This window comes from Bombina bombina, chromosome 4 (genome assembly GCF_027579735.1).
Source record: "Bombina bombina isolate aBomBom1 chromosome 4, aBomBom1.pri, whole genome shotgun sequence".
Classification (NCBI taxonomy): domain Eukaryota; kingdom Metazoa; phylum Chordata; class Amphibia; order Anura; family Bombinatoridae; genus Bombina; species Bombina bombina.
In genome coordinates this window covers 746428359-746455563 of record NC_069502.1, presented here as the reverse complement: position 1 = coordinate 746455563, position 27205 = coordinate 746428359, and the positions used below count along the sequence as shown (strand labels likewise).

The 27205-nt window shown below is 37.6% G+C and overlaps 1 protein-coding gene across 1 annotated transcript in view; it reads right to left on the bottom strand.

Moving 5' to 3' along the window:
• Positions 1 to 27205, bottom strand: part of THBS2 (thrombospondin 2) — a 130133-nt gene that overhangs the window by 42106 nt on the left and 60822 nt on the right. Inside the window, exons 5-11 of the mRNA XM_053711002.1 lie at positions 19126 to 19319; positions 17073 to 17213; positions 9481 to 9574; positions 6015 to 6185; positions 5441 to 5617; positions 4529 to 4702; positions 23 to 150 (exon numbers count right to left, since the gene is read on the bottom strand). Coding sequence (XP_053566977.1) covers positions 23 to 150; positions 4529 to 4702; positions 5441 to 5617; positions 6015 to 6185; positions 9481 to 9574; positions 17073 to 17213; positions 19126 to 19319 — 1079 coding nt within the window. The remainder of the gene's footprint in view (positions 1 to 22; positions 151 to 4528; positions 4703 to 5440; positions 5618 to 6014; positions 6186 to 9480; positions 9575 to 17072; positions 17214 to 19125; positions 19320 to 27205) is intronic.

Below are 27205 nucleotides of genomic sequence, written 5' to 3'. Positions count from 1 at the left end.
TTATGATCCTTGCATTTCACACCTCATCAAGATCTTCACAGAAGGTTCCATTGCCAATGTAACCAACAGGACAAGAACCACATGACCAGGATCCATCTGGATAGCTGTTGCATTCTGCTCCAGGAAAGCATGGATTGGACAAACATCCATCTAAGGAAAAGAATGAAAACTTATTTTAAGTTAAAGGACCAGTAAACACAGTCGATTTGCATAAACAACAAATGCATGTTAAAAATACAAAGCAATAGTACTTAGCCTGAACTTCAATGAGTAGTTTGTTTGTTTTTTGCTGACAAATTGCACTCCCCCTGTATCATGTGACAGCCATCAGCCAATCACAAATGCATATACGTATGTTCTGTGAATTCTTACACATGCTCAGTAGGAGCAGGTGATTAAAAAATTGGAACTATAAAAAGACTGTGCACAATTTGTTAATGAAAGGAAATTGGAAATTTGTTTAGAATCGCATGCTCTATCTGAATCATGACAGTTTAATTTTGACTTGAGTGTCCCTTTAATGAATAACAACAAGAAGACATCAGTTAACATGGTTTTATTTGATTGTTATTTGTTCTTAGATAGTATGAAAAACATCCACAATACTATATATGTAATCCAAATAACAGAATGAATGGTTCCTATTAAAACTTCTATCTCTAACTATCTTTGGTTATGTATAAGTATACCGTTTTGTTTCTGAATATCACAAAAATGCTTTTATCTTAAAAAATAATATAAAGGAAGCAGAAAATTAATTTTATATGTCAAAGCACATAGCTGACTATCCAGCTATTTTTTTTTTGCTAGAAATATCAGCTTAAGTAGAGTCAAAATTGACCTTTACCCAAGCTTTAAAAAAACATCAGTTTTAACTCAATCTAATTGGTTGTTGATTTTATGACTTTTTCCAAAGAGTTACTTTTAATGCAGACCCAGTATTGTTAAAGGGACATCAAACCCAAATATTTTCTTTCATGATTCACATAGAGCTTGCAATTTAAAACTTTCCAATTCATTTCTATTATCTAATTAGTTTAATTCTTTTTGTATCCTTTGCTGAAAAGTATACCTAGGAAGGCTCATATGCTGCTGTGGTGGTTGCACATATATGCATCTTTCAACCCGTAGTGCATTGCTGCTCCTTCAACAAAAGATACCAAGAGAATGAAGCAAATTAGATAATAGAAGTAAATTGGAAAGTTGTCCCTTTAAACACTAATGCATCTGCTTTAAAGGTAGAGCCCTAAGTATAGCAAATAGGCAGGTGTAGTTTATGCAACTTGAAATCCCAGACGTAAGATTTAAAGTCACCTGGATTAGACAAGTAAGTTATTTGTAAATAGTAATTTTGCTATACTAATAGCAAGGCTATTTTTGTTTACAGTGAATGTCAAGTTTGATAAATCAGTGCCCGGTTTTTTAAAACCCTATGAAAAACAGGGGCACTTTTATTTATCAAACTTTACATTTCACTCGTTTTGTTAAAATACTTACCTTTTAATCTTGAAAGCCGCTCTAGTGCTTCCCCTGCTCGTTGCAAGCCTCTTCATATGTCAAAAATGACGAATCAGGCTTCCTCCAATCATTGCGTTGCCTCAGGCAATGATTCACCTTGGGGGGGGGGAGACGTGATTGGAGGATGCCATATTCGTCATTGCTGACCTATGAAATGACGAGCGGCAGGAGGGGGAAATCGCTGGAGCGGCTTTCAAGTTTAAAAGGTAAGTATTTGAACAAAACGAGTGAAAGGTAAGGTTTGATGAATGAAAGTGCCCCCTGTTTTTAACAGGATTTTTAAAAACCAGGCACTGATTCATCAAACTTGACATTCACTTTAATGACTTATAGATATGCAGGTCAGCTGCAAAGGGTGACTTCCATTAACAGAATAGCTGACTTGGTGATGTTTCTCAGTTCATTGCCAGTAAATATTAACACCTTTATGAACAGGCCCTGTCTGTTTTAAATTGATTATTAAGTTTGTGTAGTATGGGAATGGCTGCTATGGCACACACAAAAAAAGGTGCTGATAATTTTGAAGACTACAGTTTGCTAAGGTAAAGAGTCCTTGTAAGGGGGTGTTTTCATATTGCCAAAAAGCTTAAAGGGACAGTAAAGTCAAAATGAAACTTTCATGATTTGGATAGAACATGCAGTTTTAAACAACCTTCCAATTTACTTCTGTTATCAAATTTGCTTCATTCTCATGGTATCTTTTATTGAAGAGTAAAACTAGGTAGGCTCATAAGAGTTTGGGAGTTTGCGCTTGTTTTTAGTACACTATGGCAGCAGTGTTTTGCAACATTGTATAACAAAGCTACAAATACGGTTGCAAAACACTGCTGCCGTAGAGTACTTAAGACACGTGCACACTCTTGAGCTATTAGGAGCCTCTACCTAGTTTTACTCTTCAATAAAAGATACAAAGAGAACAAATTTGATAATAGAAGTAAATGTGAAAGTTGTTTCAAATTGCATGCTCTATCTGAATCGTGAAAGTTTCATTTTGAATATACTGTCCCTTTTATAGCAATGGCAGATGGTGGTATTGCTGATAGGGGGGGAGGGTCATCATTTTCTGCGGCCGATTGGCCAGAACTGCTTGTGCAATGTCAAATGCCAACAGCGTGTGCTGTCAGCATTCAGAAATGTTTGTCAGCGTATCATGTCGGACAGACATTGATAAACCAGCACCTTAGCCTTGAGGTTAACAATCATCTCTGTTACATCATAAAATACGGTGAGTCATGGATAACAGAATCTGCTAGCAGCGGAATCCCACGTTAGAATGTTCATCTGACATAATAAATCATATGGTCCTATTTTATGTTATAAAATGAGTATTATCATCATATGTATATTTGTTTTGTCTCTATTGAAGCATTTTGATGTGGTGGTTAAGCACAGTAAAGCATTTAAAACTTATGATTTTTTTTTAATACATAGTTATGTTTAAACAGTGTTAAAAATGATATCCCAAAGACATGTGTCTGCATATGTTGCATGGAAGGACAATTATCAAACTTACTGCAGAATCCTACCCAGAAGCCCTTGATTTAAAAACTGTAAGTTCATTTTTTAAGTAATGGTGGAAGATGACGCTTTTCTTTATCGTTAAGCAGCAGTGAAAAATATGAATTTCCCTGCTTTTGAGTGATAAATTCTGCCTTGGTATAAATAAAAGCTTTTTGCAATTTTGTATTTGATTTTTTTTGTATATAATGAATAAAAACTGCTTTGGTTGTGATGTACTGTAGCCTAGAGTCTAAAGATACTGAAATGTAAAAAAAATATATAAGCCACAAATAGAAACACCTACACTAAATCCGTTTTGAATATTGTTGTAAAAGTTTGGGTCACTTCCGAATAAGCTTTAATACATGACTATTAAAAAAATAATACATTATTTGCCCTGAATGTGATTTGAACCCCTGAATTTTAATCTACAATTAACCAATGCATGATAAGTTATTTAGTGGTTTTGCATTTCATACTTATATCACATACACAAATAGACCAATTGTTTTATTTTATAAACTATGCAATAATATGAGCTGTGAAAATGTAGGATTTTTAGCCCAAGCTCTGGCACATGACTATTAATAAATACAAAATAGTAACTGCTTTGAGTGTCTTGATCCATCATGAAATATTTATGAAAATTATCACAGATAAAAGATTTGTCTGAAAACGGTACATACAATGAGCTGTGATTGTCTTTGTACATTAAAGGCTAAGCGCTAACACATGCCTATTAAGCAATACACTAAATTCCTTGAGTTGTACTCTATTTGGACATGTGAGAATCTCCTTTGCAGTTTTAACAAATAAGCTATTTATGTAAAGCGCCTACAACAGATTTTTGTTTGTGCTTAAACCATGCACCAAAACAGTATATTTCAAATATCAGATTAACATAATTGAAAATCTATTTTGGGAGATAATGAGTTGGATATTTTATTATGTCCTCGTGTAGTACCAGAAATAGAGAAAAACAGTTTACTGTAAATTAAAGCCAATGACATGTAATGCAAACATACACTTTTCAATATTCCATAAAAATCCAAAATATGGTTGGAGACTTTAACATTAATGCTACTTCTGATAAAGAATCCAGATAATTGTAGATCAGGGAATTTTCAATCACAATGTAAGATTGTATAATATTGATTATATTTGTTTTTTAGTTAACATTATTTATATTTTTATCACATTAATAGGAGCCTTGAGATGTCACAGGAATTTAAAAGCAAAACCTGGAATTGTGAAGTTCAAAATTTCCCCAAAAGGTGTCACAAAATAAAACAAGGTAATAGTTTACCTGATACAGAGGGACTACTTAAATAAGATTGTGTTGCAAATACAAAGGTTGTTCAAGACTACTATGCATATGTTATTGTAATAGGACAGTGAATGGGTACAGCTAAGGCAGCTGCAAAGCTACTGTGGGATAAAATTTGGAGGTGGGTGTCTGGTATCATTATACAATTTCAGTCTTTTATATTTATCATTTTGAGTTACTTACCAATAGGACAATCCTGCTTATTGCACATATCTTTTTCTTTGACATCGCCACTGCACTTCTTCCCACCGTATTGTGGTTTGGGATTATTACATAGCCGAGACCTTTCTCGTAGACCCCCACCACATGAAACACTACAGCTGGACCATGGTGACCAGGGACCCCACTTTCCATTAACTGAAAAAAACAGAATAAAGTATATCAGTTTAACAATCAATATTGTAGTCATCATCACTTAAGGCTTCCATAATGGAAGAAATATATATATATATATTTAAATGATATTCTCAATTATATGGCCAAAAATGTGGTTGGGTTAAAACACGTTTTTAAATTGTTGGTTATACACCAGCCACAATAATGGTTCAACAAGCAATAATAATTGTATCATTAATGTTTATAAACCTAATACACATTGTAGTCAAAGAAACAGGTGTGGCCGCTAACAGGGGCTGTCAATCATTCAGATTGTATCGGATCAGGATGATTTCAGTCCTACACCTAAAAGGTGGCGGACAAGTTAAGGAGCAGCTCTCTTACAACCTCTGCTTCTTAACTTCCGTTTCAGGTAAACCTGAAACGATGTTGCTCCAAAGCAGCATAAGAAAAAAAGCTTAATAAATGGAGCCCGTAGTATCAAATTTAAAGAGTGAAAATCACAATTGAAACTTTAATAAAATTCAGCTGCTGTGTGCAAAACAAAAGCTTTTTCAACCGTAATGCTGTTGGTCTATTGGAGTTATCCACTAAGGGTGAAGGGTCATTGTCTTTACTGGGCCCACACCTCAGCTTATTTGTTTGTATGTATATGTTTGTGTGTATGTGAATATTTGTATGTATACACAATTAATAAATCATATTACAAAAAATAAAACAAAAAACAAAATAACAACAAACAACAAAAAGCAAGCTTACTTGGACAGGGCACTCCTTCACATTGTTTCGTCTCTCGTCCAGCTCCAGTACAGTTTTGCCCTCCTAGTTGTGGTTTAGGGGAATTACACAGGCGGATACGGGTGATGTTGCCAATTCCACAAGTTACAGAACAAGCAGACCAAGGTGACCAATGACTCCAACCTCCATCCTGACGTACTTAAAAATAGAACAAAGCATGCTGGTATTTATTGTATGATGTACTGGGCCTATATATGGCCATATTTAAAAAAAAACCCCACATATATATATATATATATATATATATATATATATATATTATACGTTTCTTTAAATATATATAGTAAACATAATAGAGATTGCGTAACTTTAAAATATTTTTGTCTAGATATTTAGGATCTTACACCATTGTTCACAAAAAACATTATAAAAAAGTATTTAAAAAAATCATATTATCTATTTCTATTACTGTTAAATCACAATAAAAATAAATTGCAGTGAACCCATGCAACTAAATTCACTAATATAGTAATAATGATAAACAAAACTAAAAAATATAGCCCTTTACTTTACTAGTTTCAAAATTGATACTTACTGCGGTGATCACATTTGCCAAGGTTGCATGACCTGGTCTGAATTGATGATCCTTCACATGTACTGCTGGTGACATCACATGACCGCCCCCGTTGCTGTGTTCCAGAACCGCATGTTAGAGAACACTCTGTCCACTCTGACCATGGAGACCAACCGGCTTCACTGTCCATCGCTAGAAAGACAACAAATTTGCTCACATATTAATACTCTTGCTATATATTGTACTGTAATTTATAAACCCATCCCTTTGTGACTATTGTTTAAATCATTTCATTACTTCATTGGGACAAATAAATAAGAACAAATCAATATTGGAATTTGTCATGCTTAAAGGGACATTAAATATTTTGGGGCCGATTTATCATTGTGCAGGCGGACATGATATGCTGTCCGCCACACATCGATAAATGCCGACAGTATACGCTGTCACCATTTATCATTGCACAAGCATTGTGGCCAATGAGCTGCTAGCAGGGGGTTTCAATCATCCCGATCAGATTGGGATGATTGCTGTCTGCCGCCTCAGAGTTGGGGGACGAGTTAAGGAGCAGTGGTCTTATATATATATATATATATATATATATATAAACTCTGCAATATACTTTAATTATTATTTTGTCCCCTTTTCCTGTAATTCCTAGATATGTGCATGATCGAAAAATTTGTTTCGGTTCGGATCGATTCAGAGTTTTTCGAATTTCGTTTCAGATCGAATAGAATTCGGAAAACTTTGAATGAATTTGTTTCGGATTCATTCGGATTCGAAAAAATTTGGCTGGATTCGGTTCGGTAATTCGGAATTTCGGTATGTGTGCTGTGTATTAGACTAGTATTATGTACTGTATATTAGGTGTAACCCATAGCAGAGTGATATAACCTAATATACTGTACAATACTAGTGTAATCCATGGCCATCCGAATTTACAGAATAAATCCGAACTAATTCGGATTTATTCGGTAAATTCGGCAGTATTTTAATTTGGAAATTCGGTTCGATACAAATCTCCGAATTTGCAGAATTTTCCGAATTTCAGAATCAATCCGAAACGAATTGCACATATCTAGTAATTTCACTCTGAAATTGTGAGCTTTTCAGTTGCTGTTAGAAATGGAAGTACAGAACACTGTTTTATTCCACACAACCATTGGTTGCACATTCTAGTGACTGTACATAATTGGCCATAACACAGAAGGTAACCTAAGTAACAACATGGCAGCTACCATTGTTTTATTTATTATTATAACAGATTCAGCAGTGCTATGAACATAGGTGGTATACAAAATAACATTTACAGGGGTTAAATGGGTACATAGTAGTACAATGGGTACATAGTAGAGTCTTCAGGGAGCGCTTGGAAGTTTTAAAACTAGGGTAGAGTCTTGTGGAGCGAGGCAGAGAGTTCCATAAGATGGGAGCCAGTCTGGAAAAATCTTGTAAATGGGAATGTGAAGAGGTAACAAGAGAGGAGGAGAGTAGGAGATCATGAGCAGAGCGAAGGGGACGGGAGGGAGAATATCTGGAGACAAGGTTTGAGATGTATGGGGGAGCAGTGCAATTGAGGGCTTTGTGTGCCAGAGTGAGAATTTTGAGTTTAATCCTGGAGGCAAGAGGAAGCAAGTGAAGAGATTGGCAGAAAGGTGCAGCAGATGAAGAGTGATGTGTAAGGAAGATGAGCCTAGCAGAGGCATTCATTATGGATTGTAAAGAGCTACGTGGCAGCTAGTGAGACCAGAGAGGATGGAGTTGCAGTAGTCGAGGCGGAAAAGGATGAGAGAGTGGATTAAAATCTTAGTTGTGTCTTGTGTAAGGAAATGTCTAATTTTAGAGATGTTTTAAGGTGGAAGTGGCAGGCTTTAGTCAAGAACTAAATGTGAGGGGTGAAATATAGATCTAAATCAAGTGTGACCCCAAGACATTGGGCATGTGTGGTTGGGGTAATGATGGAGTTATCAACAGTTATAGAGAAATGGGGGTGGAGATTTTGGAAGAAGGAGGGGAAATAAGGGGCTCAGTTTTGGAGAGATTTAGCTTGAGGTAGTCAGAGGACATCCAAGATGAGATATGAGAGAGACAGTTAGTGACATGGGTTAGCAAGGAGGGAGATAGTTCTGGTGCAGAGAGGTAGATTTGGGTGTCATCGGCATACAAATGATAATGAAACCCGTGGGTATTTATTAAGGAACCTGATGAGGATGTGTAGATTGAGAAGAGGAGGTACCGAGGATAGAGCCTTGCAAAAGAAAGAGGTAACAGACCAGAGGATGCCCCATAGAAGGCTACACTAAAGGTACGGTTAGACAGATAGGAAGAGAACTACGAGAGAGCTGTGTCACAGATGCTGAAGGAATAGGGGTTTGGAGCAAAAGAGGATGGTCGATAGTATCAAAGGCTGCAGGCAGATCAAGGAGGATAATTAGAGAGAAGTGTCCTTTGGATTTTGCTGTAAGTAGGTAATTGGTAACCTTAACAATTGCTGTTTCTGTAGAGTGTAGGGGGCGAAATCCAGATTGCAGTGGATCAAGGAGGGAGTTTAATGTAAGGAAATGGTATAGGCGTGCATATACTAGCTTTTCAAGAAGCTTTGAGGCAAGAGGTAGTAGGGAAATAGGGCGGTAGTTGGATGGGGTGGTTGGATCGAGAGAAGGCTTTTTGAGGATAGGTTTGACTAGTGCATGTTTAAGAGATGTGGGAACTATACCAGTGCTGAGGGAGAGATTTAAGATGTGTGTGAGTATAGGGGTAAGGGTAGAAGAGAGGGAGGGGAGTAGCTGTGAGGGGATGGGGTCGAGGGGACAGGTAGTGAAGTGAGAGGATAGTATAAGGGCAGAAACTTCTTCCTCTGTAAAAGGGGCAAAAGAGCTAAATAGACACATGGGGGCCTATTTATTAATGTGCGAGGGGACATGATACGATGTAGCGTATCATGTCTGCCGCACATCAATAAATGCCGACAGCATACGCTGGTGCAATGCCGCCCCCTGCAGATTTGCGGCCAGATTGGCCGCTAGCAGGGGGTGTCAATCAACTCGATCGTATTTGATCGGGTTGATTTCTGTCCGCTGTCTCAGAACAGGCCAACAAGTTATAGAGCAGTGGTCTTTAGAACACTGCTTCATAACTACTGTTGGCTTGATAAATTGGTCGTTAAAACTTTACACTTAATTTGTCAATATTTAAACAGCTAATGAAGTGTTAAAAAAACATCTACATGTTATTTTCAGACCAATCTTTTCTTTGAATGCTTCATTCATGTTGCATTTCAATTTAAATATAACTTATTACATTACAATAAATTTGTTAGCCAAACTGTGGCCACCTACTGCTAAAATTGGCTACTGCTGTTTTTGTTGTTGTTTTTTTGTACCTCCTGTATAACACTTCTTTATAAATAATAAGAAGAATACAAATAACAATAAGAATAACTATGTTCAAAATAGTATTTCATTGTAAGTAAAATATAACTTACGGAAGCAGACTGGACAACATTCTCCCTCAATGAAAGATGGGTTAGCACAATGCACTGCAGGGCAAGTAATTTGATGACATACAGTTTTTGAATTCTGTAAAATAAGATAAAATAATTCAACATACATCATCTATGACGCATACTTACATAGCAGGTTCCATTGTTCTCTTTGTTATAGTAATATTCAAAGTTATAATTGCTAGACATGTGCGTTTTGTTTCGTTCCGAATTTAAATTCGGATGAATTTGTCAAATTCGGAGATTCGGATCGATTCGAATTTCCGAATTACCGTAGCACCAAATCTAACGAATAAATCCGAATTAGTTTGGATTTATTCGTAACATTCGGATGGCCATGGACTAATCACAATTACACTAGTATTGTACTGTATATTAGGTTATATCACACTGCTATGGGTTACACCTGATATTACAGTACATAATACTAGTCTAATACACAGCACATCCCACCTAACACATACCGACCTTCCGAATTTACAAATCGAATCTGAACCGAATACATCCGAATTTATTAGAATCCAAATGAATCTGAAACTAATGCATTCGAATGTATCTGAATTCGAATCGATCCGAAAACGAAATTCGAAAACATCCGAATCAATCCGAAACGAACCAAAACAATTTTTTTCGCCGCGCACAAGTCTAAAATTAATTGCCATTCATGAGTAGTAACAATGCTATTCACAAAACTTTGTTTCATAGTAAATTAAAATGTTTTTATGCAAACTTTACTGCAAAATCACCTATGCGTTTTCTAATACCATTCTGCCAGCTCCTGTAGAAAATTATGTATTGTAGTATACAGAAAACAAAAACAGGGTAAAACAAAACATAACAGACAAAAAAAAAATCTGTTTGCTATTTGACTAATTAAAAAATCTGTTTCCTGTTTCTTATTTTGTTCTGACAAAGTTAATAATATATCCAATTTATTATTGAATTAAGTTAATGAAAACAATATTTAAAACAAATGGCAAGAGGAAGCTAGGGGAAAAAAATGGATTAAATTTCACATCGCTTTGTAAGTTTCTCACAGACTATTCTCACAAATCTATCAAACAAATGATTGATAGCAGTCTTTACCATACAAACATATGTGCAGTTTATTATCTTCTTCCACTGTCGTAGAATCACGCCCACAGCAGTTACATTTCACTATTTTTGGAGATTTATCACATTGACAACACTAACACTTTCTTTCCCCACCCCAAAAAAAGCACAAACAAAATAAATAACTAAACAAATAAATAGGACTGCAATATTATGATTTTTTTTTATATTCTGTATTTAATATTAAAGGGATATGAAGCCCAGATTTTTCGTTCATGATTCAGATAGAACATACAATTTTAAACAACTTTCGAATTTACTTCTATTATCAATTTTTCTTTGTTTTCTTGTCATCCTTTGTTGAAAATCAGGAAGGTAAGTTTAGGAGTGTGCACATGTCTGCACCACTATATGGCAGCAATTTTGCATTTGCAAAATAGCAGCGCTATTTCCTTTCCTAATGCTGCAGACATGTGGACACTGCCTATCTGGATATCTCTTTAACAAAGAATAACATAAGAATAACATAAGAAGGAAGCAAATTAGATAATAGAAGTAAATTGGAAACCTTTTCAAAATTGTATTCTCTATCTGAATCATAAAAGAAAAAGTTTGGGTTTCATGTTCCTTTAAAGAACTGAAATGGGCATACTAATTATTTTTTTTCCAGTTTACCATGTACTTATGCAGATTGATTTTGTTCACTATTTAAACTCAAAATTTAACATACAATGTTTCATTATGTAAAGCCTAAAATTATTGTAATATACATTATATATTGTCCTGCCTTTTGCTGTAAAATACATAAGAAGTATTTTATACCATTATCTACATTTTTGGGAAATAGTGCTCCCTCTTTCCTCATATTTTCTTTATAGTCATTTCTTCTCTTAAGGTGGATTATCAATTTTGCATTAACCCCTTAATGACCACAGCACTTTTCCCTTTTCTGTCAGTTTGGGACCAGGGCTATTTTTACATTTTTGCGGTGTTTGTGTTTAGCTGTAATTTTCCTCTTACTCATTTACTGTACCCACACATATTATATACTGGTTTTCTCGCCATTAAATGAACTTTCTCAAGATATCATTATTTTCCTCATATCTTATAATTTACTATAAAAATTTTTTATAAAATATGAGGAAAAAATTGAAAAAAACACACTTTTTCTAACTTTGACCCCCAAAATCTGTTACACATCTACAACCACCAAAAAACACCCATGCGAAATAGTTTCAAAATTTTGTCCTGAGTTTAGAAATACCCAATGTTTACATCTTCTTTGCTTTTTTAGCAAGTTATAGGGCCATAAATACAAGTAGCACTTTGCTATTTCCAAACCACTTTTTTTCAAAATTAGCGCTAGTTACATTGGGACACTGATATCTTTCAGAAATCCCTGAATATCCCTTGACATGTATATATATTTTTTTAGAAGACATCCCAAAGTATTGATCTAGGCCCATTTTGGTATATTTCATGGTATATTATGCCCAGCAGTGGAGGGGTTAATTAGGGAGCATGTAGGGAGCTTCTAGGGTTAATTTTAGCTTTAGTTTAGTGTAGTAGACAACTCCAAGAATTGATCTAGGCCCATCTTGGTATATGTCATGCCATCATTTCACCGCAAAATGCGATCAAATAAAAACAATCGTTCACTTTTTCACAATTTTAGATTTCTCACTGAAATTATTTACAAACAGCTTGTGCAATTATGGCACAAATGGTTGTAAAAGCTTCTCTAGGATCCCCATTGTTCATAAATAGCAGACATATATGGCTTTGGCATTGCTTTTTGGTAATTAGAAGGCCGCTAAATGCCATGTGCACCACACGTGTATTATGCCCAGCAGTGGAGGGGTTAATTAGGGAGCATGTAGGGAGCTTCTAGGGTTAATTTTAGCTTTAGTTTAGTGTAGTAGACATCCCAAATAATTGATATAGGCCCATCTTGGTATATGTCATGCCATCATTTCACCGCCGAATGCGATCAAATAAAAACAATCGTTCACTTTTTCACAATTTTAGGTTTCTCACTGAAATTATTTACAAACAGCTTGTGCAATTATGGCACAAATGGTTGTAAATGCTTCTCTAGGATCCCCTTTGTTCAGAAATAGCAGACATATATGGCTTTGGTGTTGCTTTTTGGTTATTAGAATGCCACGAAATGCCTCTGCGAATCACACGTGTATTATGTCTAGCAGTGAAGGGGTTAATTAGGTAGCTTGTAGGGAGCTTGCAGGGTTAATTTTAGCTTTAGTGTAGAGATCAGCCTCCCACCTGACACATCAGACCCCCTGATCCCTCCCAAACAGTGCTCTTCCCTCCCCCCACCCCACAATTGTCCCCGCCATCTTAAGTACTGGCAGAAAGTCTGCCAGTACTAAAATAAAAGGTATTTTTAAAAAAATATATATATTTTTAGCATATTTACATATGCTGATGAGTAGGATTCCCCCCTTAGCCCCCAACCTCCCTGATCCCCCCCAAACAGCTCTCTAACCCTCCCCCTCTACCTTACTGGGAGCCATCTTGGGTACTGGCAGCTGTCTGCCTGTACCCAGTTTCTGCAAAAAAGTTTTTCTATTTTTTTTTTTTTTCTGTAGTGTAGCTTCCCCCCAAAGAACAACCCCCCTCCACCTCCCAGATCACTTCGATTTTGTAATATTTTAAATTTTACTCAACTTTTATTTTCCATTTTTTTCTGTAGTGTAGCCGTTCCCACCCGCATCCACCCTGTGCACGCGTCCGCCCCCGCGTGCACGTGCACGTGTCTGTGCGCGTCCCCGGAGATCCCGCCCACGATCCTGCCCCCCTCGACGTCATATGGCCCATCGATGGCCGCCCACACGCCTCCCACGCAAGCTCCCACCCACCAACTATACCGGCCATCGATGTCCGGTGCAGAGAGAGCCATTGAGTGGCCAAGGGGGGTTATTGCAGGATGCCTTGATATCGAGGCATCACTGCAATAACTGGAAAGTGGCTGGAAGCGATCAGGATCGCTTCCAGCTGCTTTCCAGATCAAGGACGTACGCCATACGTCCTCGGTCATTAACTGTATTTTTTTTTGAGGACGTATGGCGTACGTCCTTGGTCGTTAAGGGGTTAAAGGGACATAATACTCATATGCTAAATCATTTGAAACGGATGCAGTATAACTGTAAAAAGCTGACAGGAAAATATCACCTGAGCATCTCTATGTAAAAAAAGAAGATATTTTACCTCACAACTTCCTCAGCTCAACAGAGTAAGTGCTTTGTAAAAAGTTATACTTCAGCTATTGCTCAGCTGCAGGTAAAAAAAAAATGAAGAAATGAACAGCAGCCAATCAGCATTAGCAGTGCTGAGGTCATGAACTCTTTTACTGTGATCTCATGAGATTTCATAGTAAACTTCCTTAAACTGAATAGGGAAATAAGATGAGTGTGCACATAATTTCACTCCCTTAGCTGTCCCATGACAGACATACTGATTTGCTGCTTAGAAGTCCTTTACAATGGGATGTGGCTACTGAGGAATATTTGAGGTAAAATATCTTTCTTTTTTACATAGAGATGTTCAAGTGATATTTTCTAGTCACTTTCAAGTGTTTCAACATTTGGGTATCATGGCCCTTTAACAATCTTGATTGGAAAAGCACTCTTTGGAATAGCAGTGGGCATACTAGGCAACTTTACATGTGAATATTATCATGCATAGATAAAACATTTATTTATATTTGGCTATTAAATGGTGATTAGATTGAAAATGTGTCTGTTTACAGACATTTTTTATTAACTAGACTGAAACAGTGCTAATCCACCTTAACAGAATCTCTTTAAAGAGACAGTAAATAAGTTACATAATTCTGCACTATTTGCACTATTAAAGTGACATTAACTTAGCGATACCTGCAAAAAAGAAAGAATTTTGGGAGATTGAAGCCCGCAAAGCTATACTTACCTTGCTTTCTTTGCCAGCCTTTTCTCTTTTTCTCTTTTAAAAAGCACGTCCTATCGCATTGCGACTAATAGCGCTGTCCTGCACTGGCTAAAGCTGTCGGCTGCTTTAACCAGCGCGGGAGCATGGTACATTTAGTTCAATGAGCTGGTTGTTCGTTCCTGAGAGTTCGCTTCTCACTTTGTGTATTATGCCGCACTTTTAAAAAAAGATAGGACCAGGAGAGGCTGACGAAGAATGCTAGGTAATTATAGCTTTCCGGGCTTAAATCTAACAAAATTCTTTATTTGTTGAAGGTATTGCTAAGTTAATGTTACATAATTCTGTACGTAGTTTTTTTTTTACGTTTGCTGTCCCTTTAACTGCTCATCTGCAAACAAGAATTCATGGCTGAAATCCTATACATATGTTTGGGTGGGTTTTTTCTTTCTTTCTGGGAAACAGGGAAATCAGTTAAAAGAAAAAATATATACAGTACTTATTTCACAAAATATAGCTGCATTATTCATTGCATAATATTTTTTATCACTAAAATGAAACTAAAAATATATATATTTTTCAGTGATGTGATTCAAAAATGTGTTATCTGTACTGCATGAGTAGTGGATTTCCCCATAAACAAATTTGTTCCGCTCCCCAATACAACACATCAGGTTCAATCAATTTGCAAATATATGTTCTATCCTCAGATCAATATCTTAGCCAATCACTGTTGAACTTACTAAAGAAATAACTACATTTTCACTTTAACAGCTGCTTTTCATATGTTTTTGATATAGCTAATCTCCTATGATCCTCCTGATATTACTGGAAATTTCTACCGTAACAGAAATATATTAAAACAATAGAACAGTTGTAAGCTGAAAGCAGTTGAAGTGTCATAAGTGGTGAAAAAAAACAAGTTATAACAGAAGCATGCATAAGGTTGAAAGTGCAAAAAAAAATGATAAAATGGCTATAGCCCAAAATTGGATCATCCAGGAATGTTGACTTATATTGACCTTTATGACAATAGCAAAACAATTGCTTAAACTTATTCAAGATTTATTTGGTTGAGCAACATTTGGACTAATCAGATTCAGACCATTTGCTTAAGCCACTGGCGATGTATTTAACAGGAAAATTGTGGGCGTTTTGAAAGTTTTTTTCCATTGACGCTTAAAAATCAATCACTAAGCGCAAACAATTTATTACTGAAAAAAAGGTAATCAAAACATAGGTAAATACATAGTTTATCTATCTCATCTTGCACACAAATGAACTGTAATTTGGAGGACACATTGCACATCCATTCTACGAGTTCAGTAAAGATAATTGTTTAAGTTAGACAAAAGGATAACACATGAAATGTCTCACTATCAAGAGAGGGATTTACTATTTAAAAAGAGAGGTCTGTAAACCTTTAGATTCCCTCTATTCCATAAATGCACCTATGCACACAAACATCCCATTTGGACATAGAAACATGGATTTAAAGTGACATTAAATACTAAATACATTTTAAAAATTTTACTGAGGTTATTCTTCTCTCTCTAGTCATTGGTGCCACCATGTTGAAATCTAGTTTTCACTACACTCCAGTGCTGATATGTGTTTGCATATGTGCAGCAACTCAGCTTCAGATACCTGCAGTGAAACCCAGGCCCCTTTATTTAGTATTTATTTAGTATTTAATGCCCCTTTAAGAGATGCATGATCCGGAATGTTAGGGGCATTGTAGATGGAATTTAATTCATCAGCTGTAATGAAGATGCATAATAACTTACTTTTTAAATAGATATGAAATTCAAATACCCCACCCACTGCAAAAGTATATTTTTCTGTGACCTAAAAGTTTGAATTGTTCTCCAATCAGCGCTCTCCCCATATGGCCCTTTTGTTGTAGCTAGAGCACTGATTGGAGAACAATTCAAACCTTTAGTTCACAGAAAAACTGAATTTGAAGTGGACGAACGAGCAGGACATTTGAATTTCATATCTACATTAAAAAGCATGTTATAGTGCATCTTAATTACAGCTGATTAATTAAACTCCATCTAAAATATCACTTACATTGCACATCTGATTTTGTAAAGGGGAGAGTTTATCATCACTTTAATGCTGCAATCCCATGCAGAACTACCAACTATCATGCATATTACAGTGTTGCTATGGTTTCTTAGGTCTGCCCTATGGTGTCTCCTGCTGCTCCCTAGGACCTTGATTCATCAAGGACCTTTGAACCTTGACAGTGATCTGCCCTCTACCCTCCCCGCTCAGCCAACTCCCCCGCCAGATGCACCAAATCCCCATAAAACCTTGCCTCAATGTGACCCCAATCTGCTGCAACTCCACCAACCAGCTTCTCATTCCAGATAGTCTACGGGAAATGTTGGGAAGTATGACATAATGTTAAACAGCGTACACTGCACCTAGTTTTTGGTTGGCAAATGGCAATAAAGCATATTTTTAATTGTAGCTTGTTGCAAGTTTGAACATTCACTACAGAAACACATTTAGGAGAACAATAATAGATTTCAAGTACACACATACTGTATATATATATATATATTTTATTAAAACCATATTAGCCTTACCTGGCAGGTACATTTTGTGCAGCTGTCAACAATCCAATCTTCATTATCTGCAAAGACCCGACCATCTTGCCAGCACATAGATTGATTCTTTAAGGTTCTATTTGGCCCAATCAGCTCCCATAACACTTGGTTCTCCTCAGACTTAAATAAAAAATTATGTTATAGTTATATTATTTCAGGTAATGCGATGAATATATTTTAGTGTCAGTTACAATTAAAGGGACCTTAAACTGCATGGTACATCTACAGTAATAGTGTTACTACTAACCATGGTATTGTTTTCCCTACAGCTTTCTTTAAAGGGACAGTCAAGTCCAAAAAAAAACTTTTATTTAAATTTTAAACAACTTCCCAATTTACTTTTATCACCAATTTTGCTTTGTTCTCTTGGTATTCTTAGTTGAAAGCTAAACCTAGGAGGGTCATATGCTAATTTCTTAGACCTTGAAGACTGCCTCTAATCTGAATACATTTTGACCACTAGAGGGCATTAGTTCACATGTTTCATATAGATAACATTGAGCTCATGCACGTAAAGTGACCTAGGAGTGAGCACTGATTGGCTAAACTGCATGTCTGTCAAAAGAACTGACATAAGGGGGCAGTCAGCAGAGGCTTAGATACAAGAAAATTACAGAGGTAAAACGTGTATTATTATAACTGTGTTGGATATGCAAAACTGGGGAATGGGTAATAAAGGGATTATCTTAATTTTTAAACAACAACAATTCTGGTGTTGACTGTCCCTTTAAAGGTGTTAGCCTTATTTAAACTCATTACAGAATCCTGTTGGTGAAGCTCCATTTTATACTGGGTGTCCTAATATTGTAGCTCAGGTAATTGTTGTATCATGTGACAGAAGCTGTGCACATTCACAGATCTGCTTTTTGACAGCAGTACCTTGCACTTAGTTTAACTCACAAAATAAAAAGCGGACGCATTATATTTTTGACGTTTTTGTGCAGAGTTTAAAAGTTACATAACAAATATAAGCTCCAAGATGGCTGTGCCCAGTGTGAAGATGCAGAGCTTCACTAACTGATAATTGTAAGGAGTTAAAATAAGAGAAAGACTCTGAAGACAGCTGCAGGTACAGGAGGAAAACTATAGCATGGTGACAAGTAACCTGCTGCTGTAGTTCTACCCACCTGAATAATATCTCTTTAAAGATCCCAACTGGCCTGCATTTTCTAGGCAGCCCCTTATTTATATGCTAAGGACAAGGAGAGATTCAAAATAAAAATTTTTTTTTTTTTTAAAAAAAAAAAAGGATGTCATAAAAATGTTATAGAAGATGAGGATTCACATAGCTATAAGTTTCCATTTGTGATAATCAGATTTGTGGTCAGTTCCATTAGCACTCACCCTTTTTTCCCCAACTTTTTTTTCTTAAAGGTATAGTCTAGTCAAACTTAAACTTTCATGATTCAGATAGAGCATGCAATTTTAAGCAACTTTCTAACTTACTCCTATTATCAATTTTCTTCATTCTCTTGGTATCTTTATTTGAATGTAAGCTTAGGAGCCGGCCCATTTTTGTTTTAGCACCTGGGTAGCACTTGCTGATTGGTGGATACATTTAGACACCAATCAGAAAGTGCTACCCAGGTGCTGAACCAAAAAATGTTCTTGCTTTTTCAAATAAAGATAGCAAGAGAACTAATTTAAATTGATAATAGGAGTAAATTAGAAAGTTGCTTAAAATTGCATGCTCTATGTGAATCATAAAAGTTTAATTTTGACTAGACTATTCCTTTAATCCTTTGTGCCTTATTGGTTTTCCCTTGTTTAAATGAGTTGCCTATAACACTTACAAAGAGAAATTGTGAATAATATGGAGATTATCATACTGTTTAAACATGAGTAATATATATGCAGAATGTTATTATTTGTACTGTGATATAAATACATTTCATCACACACTAATATTGTATCTTGCCCATTACATGAGGAGATTTTATGAGCACCGACAATACATCTTCCTCTATTTTAAGTGTTGTATGTAATCTTAGTACGTAACAGTAAAAAAATATATTGCTAGAAAATGACATACCACTTTTTGAAGATTATCAAGCAGGTTGTTTACAACAATGCGTAAGCCGGTCAACTCAGTAAACATTGTACCCAACTCGTCACATGACCTGTCGCAGAAATCCACCTTTTTTTCTGCTTTCTGGCCAACATATTCTGTTGTTATGGGCGCGAGATGGAGGATTTCAGTTTTTTCAATGATGGTGTTAACATCACCTATTTTAGAAAGAGACAAATTTATTGTATGTTACATTCTGCATTTAAAAAAAAACGTCAAAAGCTTTTATGAAGAAATCATGAAATATGATAACAAATAAGACGTTATGTGCAAATCAACCATCAGATGTTTCTCATTATGAGTTTCTCTTGATAAAAATAAAAAAACAAACTGGTCTCCCACTCATGATAGATTATATCAACACAGCAAAACATTACGAGAGCAAAATGTCATTTAACAATGTGCAGGAAATAGGCACTTAAAACTGTTTAAACAGAACAAGTTACGTGTAATGCATAAATTAGAGGCACAAATTGTGAAGAAAAAGCATTTAAGACATATTTAGGCAAAAGAATCAAATACAATTTCACAACATATTGGGCCAGATTACAAATGGAACTCTATTTAGCGCTTACGCTCTTGCGCTAACTGTGCTAGAAGTAAACTTTTTGCTTGCGTCGGGTAGCACTAGTATTAGACATTGAAAGTAAAAAGTTATGGGCATTTTATTTTATTTCAATAAAAGTTCAAATAAAAACATGTGACCATATGGAGCTGCATTAATACACAATATGAGTAATTTCATCAGAGCTAGCTAGTAATGAGGGAAACCCACTCTCTTTTTTGGTGGGTCTATGTGGAATTGTGTACACTGGGAATAGGACACAGTATGCAGGCAGTGCCTAGTGAGAGCCTCACCAATAGCAGCGCTCCTCTCTCTTCAGGAGATAAACAATTTAGCTGTTGAATGTCACTGCACTTCAGTGCAATGAGGGGAACCTGGAATTTACCATCTGCCATACATTTGCTATTCATTCCTCCTCCCTTAAACAGTGCCAGACCCAGAGGTCAAGCAATGAAGTGGTTAAGCCCCTACAGAGCTTCTCTCTCAGACTCTAAGCTGATGATCAGTCTCCGTCATAAATTGCTTTTCCCTACATTAACCCCTTTGGTACCTCTGCATCATCCTCTCTCTGACCATTATCAGCCACCCTATAGCAACAAAGGGTATTCTTGCTGGTGAACATTTCTCCCATATTTAGATGTGGAGTTGTGTGGAAGACACAATCCTGGATTTTAAATAGCTGTTTGACAATACAACTAGCAAAGCACATGTCTGTGGCAGAGCTGAGGATGTCTCCTCGGTAAGCATGTTACTGCTATCAAATGCCTGAATTTTAATTTTGGATGGCCTGATTCCATGTTTTAATCCTTTGTCCACCCTCTTGCTTTTGAATTATGCTGTGTGTGTAAATACTAGGTGGATCTTCCAATGTTCCCTGTCTACATAAAGTGAGATAGATCTGCATACCAACGTAAATTTGGATTCACTTTGCCTTTTTTGTCAACATGTGGACCAGATAAGATATGTAATATTTCGTAAGTAATCCAACCCGAATCGGGTTGATTGACACCCCCTGCTAACTACCGATTGGCCACAAATTTGCAAGGGGTGGCATTGCACAAGCAGTTCACCAGAACTGCTTGTGCAATTATAAATTCCGACAGCGTATGCTGTCGGCATTTATCGATGTCTGGTGGACATGATCCGCTACAGCGAAACATGTCCGCCAGACACTTGATAAATCAGCCCCATAGTGTTACGAGAGTCAAGTTTTTGCTATTGTTTCTGTGTATAGAGCTGTAGAATATAATGGTGCATTACAATTAAACACTAATAATATTATATCATAGGCACTGTTTATAATAATAATAATATCATGGGAACTAAAACCATGTATTTTAACTGAAAGGTTCTTTGAGTTCTTAAGTCAAGACATGTACTTTAAAGGGACAGTAAAGTCATAATTAGACATTCATGATTTATACAGAGCATACAATTTTAAACAACTTTCCAATTTATTTTTTTAATTAATTTGCTTCCTTCTCTTGTTATCCTTTGCTGAACAGTTTATCTAGGTAAGCTCAGGAGCAGCAAAGAACCTAGGTTCTAGCTGCTGATTGGTGGCTGCATATATATATATATATATATATATATATATACAGTATATATATATATATATATATATATATCGATTGTCATTGGCTCACCCATGTGTTTAGTTAGAAAACATTAGTGCAATGCTGCTCCTTCAACAAATTATACCAATAGACTTAAACAAATTTGATAATAGATGTAAATTGGAAGGTCAGAAAAAATTGTATGTTCTACCTAAATCCTGAAAAAAAAAATTGGGTTTCATGTTCATTTAAGCACAAGTAAACCCCAAATTCTAAATATGTGGTACTCTTCAATACCAAAAATCTTCAACACCAAAAGAGTGATGTTTATGTGCAAGCAGAGGTCTTTGGGCCCCTCAGTTGGCTCAGTTTCCATGCTGGAATTCAACAAGATATCTTCAAAATTCACCGAATAATAATTTATTTTCAAACACCAAAGACTTTTTTTTCCTATAACAATTGCATTATGGGAGATGAGTAACCTGAGCGTCTCTGAGACATCAACTGGTACATCGATACTATTGTTTTGGTGTTGAGGACTTTATGAACACCTTATATTTTGGATTTTGGATTTAATTGAGTTAATCCAAGTTATACACTAAATTGTACCTTCCATTTGTTTGCAGTTATTTTATACGTTTACATATAAGACATGCAAATGTAGTCTTGGCCATTTATGAAAGTGCAGCCAGTGGCCATATTGAAGTGTCTCCCTTTAAGGAAAATAAACTGCCATTGTTTGCTCTGGCTGAACAATGGTCATTCTGTTTGATTGAAATGATAAATTATTATGTACTCAAAGCAGCATGCCAAACTGCCATTCTTACAATGTTTATACATAACTGATATCATAAAATGTACTGCAAAGAAACTCTATATAAGTTATAACCCACTCTATAAAAATGGAGACCACATGAAGCTTACTAAACAATTATGTTTTGAAGACTTAAACATGTAGATAGGTATAAACCATTGTCAGACGTAGCAATGAATAATGTTTCTTAGAATCCAATTTAGCTTACCCCTGAAAAGATCCTCAACAGCCTGTCTTCCATAAATCTCTCAAGTATGTAATGATAAAAACAGAATATATACCCCTATGGCCTTGTGTCCTGCAATACTATTAACAAAATAACTAAACAACATATGGGTTTGTTTTCTTATTTTATTTTACTTTAATTTATAGGACCCATAAATAATTCCCAAATGAAAAAGCTGCACTGTGAGCATAATACAGATGATGTAGTATTTGATTTAAACAAGACAAGGTGGAAATCATATTTTTTATTTAAATTGGATTTTTTTTTAAATTTAAATCAGATTTTTGTTGAAAAGATACCAAGGTAAATTAGAAAGTTGTTTAAAATGGCATGCTCTACCTGGATCATGAAATAAATTTTTGGGTTTTATATCTCATTAATGTTTGATATAAATTTGTTGTATGGCAACAATTTTAAATGCATGATTTCACATTAAATTGTATTTAATAAATAACGTACACATGCATATACACACAGACACATAGACCTACATAAAATATGACTCATTCTGCATTTTTATGTATGTGTGTGTGTGTGTGTGGGGGGGGGTTATGTGGTTTACAGTTTAAATTATTAATTATTTATATTATTTATATCCATGCAATTTATTATTATGCTCAAAATGTATGATTATATCCCACAATATTAACAAAATGTACACTAAGAGGCCGATTTATCATATGTCTGTCTGACATGATCTGCTCAGCGGATCATGTCCGACAGACATCGCTGAATGCAGACAGCATACGCTGTCGGCATTTAGCATTGCACAAGCAGTTCTGGTAAACTGCTTGTGCAATGCTGCCCCCTGCAGATTCGTGGCCAAACAGCCTGTGACAAAACCAATCTCGCCACTGTACATTGGAGGGCCTGTTATGGAACATTCTTTGGGCTGGAGGTACATGGGCTTAAGGATACCCAGAGACTGCATGGAAATATGGAATTTTATATGCTGGACACCCCATGTACTTTCATAACTCTGTCTTATGTCTATGTCACCCTGTATCCATAAATACAGGATGGGTACAGGGTGTGAGTGCCCCTTGTGGGAGCAATTGTGACTCTATAAGCCAAGTGGGCATAAAAGACTTTATAGCTAATAAGAACTGTTCCTATATTCAGTAATAAGATGTATTCTATGTATGTTTAAGATCTGATTGTGTCTCGGGAGTCTGTCTGGGTAAACTGATTGTGTCCTTGTGTGATTATGTTAACTAGACTGCCCAACATCAGATTGTCTGAGTACTTAATATGTTAATCTGTTTTACCTGTGAATAGACAATTGTTAGAGGTTTGATGCATTGTTCATATGTTTGCTTTACTGTTAAACCAATGCCCTTTGTAACTTGAAGCCAGGGTGTATAAATCTGTGTGCTGCCTTCAAATAAAGTAGTCATTCTGTTTAAACCTGAAAACTGGCTGGTTTGTGAATTGCTGATTCCCTATGCAGGACGTTGTTCCCTGGTATTAACCCTTGGTACACTGTTGGTACTGTAACATTGGTGGCAGCGACGGAATGAACCTTATCGCCCAGAAGAGCAACTACACAAGCCAGTAACCTCAGGAAGAGGGGGATTATTACAATACTGACTAAGATGGAAAAGAGAAAAGTAAATTTTGCAGCTTTTAAAAACTTCCTGGAAACAGAAGGAGAGATTGATGGGTACCTTGCGGATTTTGAGAGGCAATGTGCACTACACAAGGTACCCGCAGAGGACTGGGTCACGATATTATCTGGAAAATTATCCGGCCGGGCCAGAGAGGCTTTTCGGGCCATTCCAGATGAGGAAGTCAGGGATTATAATACTGTAAAAGAGGCTCTGCTCTCCAGGTATGCGGTTACACCGGAGGCATACCGGAGACGGTTCAGAGACACTGTTAAATTAGCTGGAGATTCCTACCTTGAGTGGGCATGTAAGGTGCACCGCACAGCAGCTCACTGGATAGCGGGGTGCCAAGCCATATCTGGGGAAGAGGTGCTGCAGCTATTCCTGTTGGAACATTGCTTCGACAAGTTACCCGCAGGAGTTCGAGAGTGGATTCGGGACCGTAAACCCTCCACCCTGCAGGAAGCGGCTCGCTTGGCAGATGAGTATACGGATGCCCGCAAACTGGACACTGCTACCACTAAGCCCCCTGCTAGAGTGGAGTACAAACCCCCAGTCACCCCAGCAGCTGCCAGTTACCAAACCCCGGCGCACCACTATACCACACGGCCTCCGGCCACGAACTACCCTCAGAGAGCCCTGCGGTGCTACTCACAACCTATTCGGTGCTTTAGATGTAAGCAACTAGGGCACAAAAGACCAGAGTCTCCCCTAAACGCAGCGAACCAAGCGCAGTCCTGGAGAAGACCCGCCGGCGGAATCCCACGTAATCCTCAGCCTGCGGCCCGCTACGTAGAGGCGCAAGAATGCTGGAGCATCCTACATGAGGCAGACCTTGTGCAAGCTGCCCACCGGAATAACCGGCAACTGGTTAAAGTGAATGGGAAGAAGGTCAGTGGTCTACGGGATACTGGTGCTACCATGACCTTGCTTCAAAAGAACTTGGTGTCTGAGAAACAGTACACTGGAGACACTGTGGCTGTGAGGGTAGCAGGGGGCGATGTGTTCAGCCTACCTGTTGCCAGGGTACATTTGGATTGGGGAGTGGGCGCTAGACCTGTGAATGTGGGGGTCAAGAAGGACTTACCCGCTGATGTTCTTCTTGGAAATGACTTGGCCCCCCTTGTTTCTGCCTACGCTCCTATGGGTCCCGCTGATGTTAACTCTGTGACTACCCGTGCCCAGATCCGTGCAGCAGAGACTGACCCACCTGCTGCTAAGCCCCAGGACGCTGAGCTCAGTAAATCTCTATCCGCTATTGATACGTGGAAGTCCCGTTACAATGCGCTGATGAAGGAGAAGAGGAGCGCAGAGGAAAAAGCACGTTTAGAACAGGAATCTCTGCTAGACAAGCTGCACCGACAGACTGCAGAAAACACCAGCTTGAGAGTGGAACATGAAACATTAAAGACAAACTTAGTGACACTGGAGGAGAAGCTGACGCTGGCTCATAGTGAGGTGCAGCTACTCAAGGTCACCCTATGTCAGTATGAAGGGATTGTGGATACCTATAAAGAGCAGGTACAGAAAACTCGTAAAGAAGCTGATGGGATTTTGAAGGACTGTTTGGCCCTGGTCTGGGCACTGAGGAATTTGAACCCTTGTTTGTATGGACAGGAATTCTCTCTCATAACGGGAATACAGATGGATTGTCCCAGCAAACTGACATGCCTACCAGGCGCTCTGGTGGTATATGGCACAGTATATACCCTGGACAGCCGAGCATGACAAACCAGAGGGAGAGGAGTTTGATGGTCCTGTCCCCCAGCAACACGGCTGTTTAGCCAAAGGGGAGACGATTGGTCTCCCCCTCCAGCAGCACAGCTATGTATCCGAAGGGGAGACAGTCGGTCTTCCCCTCCAGCAACCAGGCTCCCACCAGGCTACTTCCATGGTAGTGCTGGCACCCGGGCAGAGTACAGCTGGTCTCTGCCCACCTCGCAACCCACCAATTCAGCGTACCAGTCCCCCACACAGCTGTGGTGAGGCACCTGGACATGGACAAGTTTTCCCTGTACTCAGGTGTAGTAACCATTTATTGTGGGTGGGCTGTACTACTAATTGTGTTTTATGGGTGGGTTGCTGGACTAACCAGGGCACTGACCGGCAGGAGGTCAGATACCCTGTTAGTCTGTTTGGAAAAGGGGAGAGATGTGACAAAACCAATCTCGCCACTGTACATTGGAGGGCCTGTTATGGAACATTCTTTGGGCTGGAGGTACATGGGCTTAAGGATACCCAGAGACTGCATGGAAATATGGAATTTTATATGCTGGACACCCCATGTACTTTCATAACTCTGTCTTATGTCTATGTCACCCTGTATCCATAAATACAGGATGGGTACAGGGTGTGAGTGCCCCTTGTGGGAGCAATTGTGACTCTATAAGCCAAGTGGGCATAAAAGACTTTATAGCTAATAAGAACTGTTCCTATATTCAGTAATAAGATGTATTCTATGTATGTTTAAGATCTGATTGTGTCTCGGGAGTCTGTCTGGGTAAACTGATTGTGTCCTTGTGTGATTATGTTAACTAGACTGCCCAACATCAGATTGTCTGAGTACTTAATATGTTAATCTGTTTTACCTGTGAATAGACAATTGTTAGAGGTTTGATGCATTGTTCATATGTTTGCTTTACTGTTAAACCAATGCCCTTTGTAACTTGAAGCCAGGGTGTATAAATCTGTGTGCTGCCTTCAAATAAAGTAGTCATTCTGTTTAAACCTGAAAACTGGCTGGTTTGTGAATTGCTGATTCCCTATGCAGGACGTTGTTCCCTGGTATTAACCCTTGGTACACTGTTGGTACTGTAACACAGCCACTAGCAGGGGGTGTCAATCAAACTTATCATGCTGTCCGCCGCTCAGAGGCAGCAGACCAGTTAAGGAGTAGCGGTCTTAAGACTGTTGCTTCTTAACTGCTGTTTCCGGCGAGCCTAAAGGCTCGCACGGAAACAGATATATTAGGCACCATACGGTGCTTAATAATTCAGCCCCTATAAGTTATTTTATCCCCCCCTTAACGACGCATGTTGTACAGGGTACATTTAACACAAGCTGGTCTTTAAAGACCAGCGACGTACCCTGTACGTCGTTAAGGGTTTCAAGCGGCTGGAAGCGATCCTAATCGCTTCCAGCCGCTTTCAAGGTGTTGCAGTGATGCCTCGATATTGAGGCATCACTGCAATACCTTTTTAGGCACACTGATGCAGAGAGAGCCACTCTGTGGCCCTCTCTGCATCGGCCAGTGATGGTGCCGATCATTGGTGGGTG